The sequence below is a fragment of the Bos mutus genome, chromosome 7 (assembly GCF_027580195.1).
Source record: "Bos mutus isolate GX-2022 chromosome 7, NWIPB_WYAK_1.1, whole genome shotgun sequence".
Taxonomy (NCBI): Eukaryota; Metazoa; Chordata; class Mammalia; order Artiodactyla; family Bovidae; genus Bos; species Bos mutus.
This window is the reverse complement of record NC_091623.1, coordinates 81,538,407-81,544,310: the sequence shown is the minus strand read 5'-3', so window position 1 is coordinate 81,544,310 and position 5,904 is coordinate 81,538,407. Positions and strand designations below refer to the sequence as shown.

The 5,904-nt window shown below is 34.2% G+C and overlaps 1 protein-coding gene across 1 annotated transcript; it reads right to left on the bottom strand.

Annotated features, from left to right (window-relative positions):
• Window positions 1–1,123: 1,123 nt before the first annotated feature.
• Window positions 1,124–2,069, bottom strand: LOC102274166 (olfactory receptor 2AJ1). The gene is given in 2 exon segments (XM_005910773.2): window positions 1,124–1,366; window positions 1,368–2,069. Coding segments are annotated over 2 exon segments (945 nt in total).
• Between the last annotated feature and the right edge of the window lie 3,835 nt (window positions 2,070–5,904).

Here is a 5,904-nt window from a genome sequence, read left to right as displayed (position 1 = left end):
CCAAGATTCCCCACAGATCCGCCGGTGAGAGTGTTTCCTGGTGTTTGGAAACCTCTCTTTAAGACTCCCTTCTCGGGGATGGATCTCCTTCCCTACCTCTTTTTTCTCTCTTTTTATCTTTTATATTTTGTCCTACCTCCTTTCAAAGACAATGGGCTGCCTTTCTGGGTGCCTGATGTCCTCTGACAGCATTCAGAAGTTGTTTGTGGAATTTGCTCAGCATTTAAATGTTCTTTCTATGAGTTTGTGGGGGAGAAAGTGGTTTCCCCGACCTATTCCTCCGCCATCTTAGGACCTCTCCCCTCAATGTCTTTTTTTATAGAATCTTTTTCTGAATTTGGTATCAGTTTAATTGTGGCCTCATAGAATGAGATAATGAGTGATACCTCCTCCTCTGGTGTTTGGGAAGATATGGAAAATGACTGACATTAATCCTGTTATATATGAATGCTAAAATTAACCTGGTGACATTCTCTGGTTTACAGATTTTCTTTGTTGGGAAATCTTAATTACTAATTTAAGCTCCTTACTAATTATAGGTCTAGTCAAATTTTCTACTCACTACTCAGTCTTCATAGGGTGTGTGTTTTGGAAAACTGTACAGTTTTTTCTCGTGATGAGATCTTTTAAAAGTCTACTGTCTTAGTGCCTTTCAAATATACAATATAGCATTTTTAACTGTAATCACCATGCTGTTCATTAATTCCCCAGGACTTATTTATCTCATAAGTTCAAGTTTCCATTTTTTGCCACCTTCCCCCTTCTCACACCTTCAAATACATCATATATGTATATATCTATATATAATGTGATTTTATCATAAAAGATAATTTTTACAAATTTGCTGTTTTAGTGGGAAAATAAAATTAGCCTTTAGTCATCTTTGATGTTCTATAATTGGAGGTTTGGTGATTATAATTGGCAACATAGAGAGACAGATATGGTTTTAGATATATATATTTATAAAACAAATATCTGTAACAACTTTATTATTATCAATGTTTCAGAAATATCCATCTTTGCACACTTGAAGAGATAAAAACTCTCTAGAGATTTGAATAACAGATATCCTCTAAATATTTAGTATGGAAATAGACAACAATATACACTTTAAGCTTTTTCCCTATAACATTTTATGGAGAAAATTACTTCTGAGCATATTTTTCATTGCATCTAAGACATCTTTATTCCTGATACTGTAGATAATTGGGTTGAAAGATGGTGTGAGGATGGTATAGAATATTGCCAGCAATTTATCCTGACCTAGAGTGTGGTACTTTTTAGGTCTCATGTATGTGAAAATAAAAGGCCCATAGTACATTATAACCACAATCATGTGGAAGAAACAGGTATAAAATGATTTTTTTCCTTGCCTTTTTTGATTTCATTTGGAGGACAGTAAGAAGAATTTGGACATAAGAAGCAAAGATTAGAGAGGAAGGGATAAATAAGAAAATGATGCCACTTGCATAAGCTGCTTGTTCATAGTGTGTTGTGTCCACGCAAGACAACACCAACATGGCGGGAACTTCACAGAAAAAGTGATCAATGGCCCTTGAGCCACAAAAGGGAAAGTGAAGTGCATAAGCTGTGTGAACTATGGAGTTGATTATTCCAATAAACCAGGCCCCTCCAGCCATGAGAACGCTGACATAGTCATTCATAAGAATGGGATAACGCAGTGGATGACAGATGGCTACATAGCGATCGTAGGACATTGCTGCCAGGAGAAGGCACTCACCACCCAAGAGGGTAAGGAATAGAAATATCTGGAAGCCACAGGCTACAAATGAAATAGTTTTGCTGCCTGACAGAAAGTCAGTGATCATTTTGGGAACAATGTTGCTAGTATGCAAGATATCTATAAAAGAGAGATGGCTGAGCAGGAAATACATTGGAGTATGGAGTTTTGATTCCCTGTGGATAAGGATAATCATCATTGTATTTTCTGTTATAGTTATAATAAAAACGATGAATATAATGGAGAGGAAAATCAGACTTGTTTGGGAAGAAGAGAAGAGTCCCAAAAGAATGAAGTCACTGCTGGAAGTGTGATTCTCACATCCCATCTTGAAATTCTTGCTTTACCTAAAATAAATAAATAAACAAACAAATATAAACAAATAAGAGGTAGAGTGAAAGAAATAAAAATTAGCATAAATCTCAACCTCCTTTACATTTAACTGTATACTGAGATAAGCATATTCCTTTTTTGCTATATTTTCCAAGTAAAGCCAAATGGACTCTCAGATAGTTTTTTTAACTGGTCATGTTTTACACAATGGGCATTTATTTGCTGAACAAGTCAATTATTTTATCATTATGAAATAAACATAATTTGTATATACTTTATATAAGAAAAAACCTAATTATATATTTAATTCCCTGAAATGTTAGCACCGTTTTGCTGACATTTTAAAAGTTTTAAAAGATCAGCATATGAATGGGATTTGCTTCTTGCTGTTTCTACTTGTTTGATCTACAGCTCAGTAAAATTTGGTGTAGACAGATTCAGTTTGAAGGCAGTGGTGTTTCCCATGAACTGACTGATTATAATTTAGTCTCTAAGATCAGTGAATATTACTGCAACTCACATTTAATATATTGATATCCAAAGTTGTTGACTTTTTCTCACTGCATAGAATCATTTTGTCTTTCTGGTTTTGCTTTTTCCATTAACAGTTTACTTCAATGTAGTCATCCTGAATCAAAACAACACTTCATTTTAGTGTTAAGAAGAATGGACAGTGTCTATTCACACTAAATTCCTGTTAGTTAGTAGAGTCACTGGACCATGGTAGCTTCCCAGATTCTTATTAAGGAAATTTTGGACTTATGTTTCTAAGATCTCTGATATGAAAGGTCTTCAATGAGGCATCAATTATATTTATGTTTAGACAGTTTGTTTTGTCTGCACAAGTATGTTTATTATTTTTATTTCAGATATAGGATATACTCTATTATATATTCCCTAACATATTTATTATCTTACTTCTATCATATTTCCCCTATCCTTAGGAGGGGAATAATTTTTAGGTATTATTTTAAATTATAAAAGCAGTATGTTTCAGTCTTTCCTTATAGGAAATAGAAATAACTTGTATTCTTTATTCAGTGAATGTACTACACTCAAATCATTTTAATCATTTTGCATTTACCAAGATTCTCAAAATATAGTATATATCAATGCATTTTGACTTGACTCATAATACTTTTTTCATTTTTCTAGTAGATCTCTTATTACATAAATTAGGTTTATAGAATATTTCTGCAAACTTAGATTTAAGTAGAAGCCAATTACTAATGTTAAGATATTAATATATATAATATTATTATATATTAAATATATACTATATATATATAAATATACTTAATAGAGTACAGTTGAGACTACGTATTTAGAAGATAATTGTTTATATGCTCCTATAATGGTCTTTAAAGTTTTGACTAAAAAGCAAAGAAAAGATAAAAACTTGATATTAATATTGTAAAGTAATTAGCCTCTAATTAAAATAAATACATTTAAATTAAAAAGAATTTTTAAAAGTGTTTGATATGAAAATCCTTTGCAATATTAATTATGTGGAAAGCATTTATATTTTATACTATATGACTGCTATTTTTATTTGTAAAACTTTCCTATAAACATAATATCAATGACTCATTTGACATGATATTTATAAGCTTTGTCAAAAAATATTGAGCATCAGATTTGATATGCAAATGATTCAAAATATCTCATTGTTACTAATAATTCAACTAATTACAATGAAATTTCATGGAAGAGGCAATAATCAGACACTGAATTCCCTTAAACATGAATAGAACAAAATCATTACTTGTTTTTAATAAGCTGATATGGAATAAGTTGGGTTATTTCAAATACTGAAAGACAATTCTGTGAAAGTAGTGCACTCAATATGCCAGCAAATTTGGAAAACTCAGCAGTGGCCACAGGACTGGAAAAAATCAGTTTTCACTCCAATCCCAAAGAAAGGCAATGCCAAAGAATGCTCAAACTACTGCACAATTGCACTCAGCTCACATGCTGGTAACGTAATGTTCAAAATTCTCCAAGCCAGGCTTCAGCAATACGTGAAGCATGAACTTCCAGATGTTGAAGCTAGTTTTAGAAAAGGCAGAGGAACCAGAGATCAAACTGCCAACATCTGCTGTATCATCAAAACAACAAGACAGTCCCAGAAAAACATCTATTTCTGCTTTATTGACTATGACAAAGCCTTTGACTGTGTGAATCACAATAAACTGTGGAAGAGATGGGAATACCAGACCACCTGACCTGTCTCTTGAGAAACCTGTATGCAGATCAGGAAGCAACAGTTAGAACTGGACATGGAACAAAAGACTGGTTCCAAATAGGAAAAGGAGTACGTCAAGGCTGTATTTAACTTCCATGCAGAGTACATCATAAGAAACGCTGGGCTGGAGGAAGCACAAGCTGGAATCAAGGTTGTCAGGAGAAATATCAATAACCTCAGATATGCAGAGACTCCACCCTTATGACAGAAAGTGAATAAGAACTGAAGAGCCTCTTGATGAAAGTGAAAGAGGACAGTGAAAAAGTTGGCTTAAAGCTCAACATTCAGAAAACTAAGATCATGGCATCTGGTCACATCACTTCATGGCAAATAGATGGGGAAACAGTGGAAACAGTGGCTGACTTTATTTTTTGGGGGCTCCAAAATCACTGCAGATGGTAATTGCAGCCATGAAATTAAAAGACACTTACTCCTTGGAAAGAAAGTTATGACCAACCTAGGTAGCATATTGAAAAGCAGAGAGATTACTTTGCCAACAAAGGTCCGTCTAGTCAAGGCTGTGGTTTTTCCTGTGGTCATGTATGGATGTGAGAGTTGGACTATAAAGAAAGCTGAGCACTGAAGAATTGATGCTTTTGAACTGTGGGTTGGAGAAGACTCTTGAGAGTCCCTTGGACTGCAAGGAGATCCAACTAGTCCATCCTAAAGGAGATCAGTCCTGGGTGTTCATTGGAAGGACTGATGCTGAAGCTGAAACTCCAATACTTTGGCCACCTCATGCGAAGAGCTGACTCATTTGCAAAGACCCTGATGCTGGGAAAGATTGAGGGCAGGAGGAGAAGGGGACGACAGAGGATGAGATGGTTGGATGGCATCACTGACTCATTAGACATGGGTTTGGGTTGACTCCCGGAGTTTGTGGTGGACAGGGATGCCTGGCGTGCTGCGATTCATGGGGTCGGAAAGAGTCAGACACGATGAGAACTGAACTGAACTGATATGGAATATGGGTACAATAAATGTATAAGAGATATTACCTAACCTGGTGGTGTGTATGCTTTTGACTCAAGTAATTATCTTAGCGAAGTAACAACATAAGCTAAACATTTCCTAATGCTTTGAAGAGATAAAAAATAGAATACAATCATATATATATATATTTAAATATCTATTTTTATGTCTCATTATAGACAAAGCAGCTATCAGACATTAAAATATATCTGAAATCAAGATCTTTTAAATAAGGATGATAACTGTACCTTGTCATAAGTTGATTTTAAGATTAAATGAGTCACATTAAACAATATATTAAATAACACATACACATGCACATACACACACATGGAGCAAAACTTGGCATATAGTAAATACTCAAAAACAGTGATTATTGTTCTTACTATTTATATAATTAGTATATCAATATTTCTATCAGTATATTAGTATTTCTATAATCAGTATATTATTTCTTTATAATTTAAATATGCATTTAGCAATTATATTCTAAGTAAGCTAAGAGGACTTCCCTGTTGGCTCAGATTGTAAAGTGTCTGCCTACAAAGCAGGAGACCTGGGTTTGATCCCTGGGAAGATCCCCTGGAGAAGGAAATGGCAACCCATTCCAGTA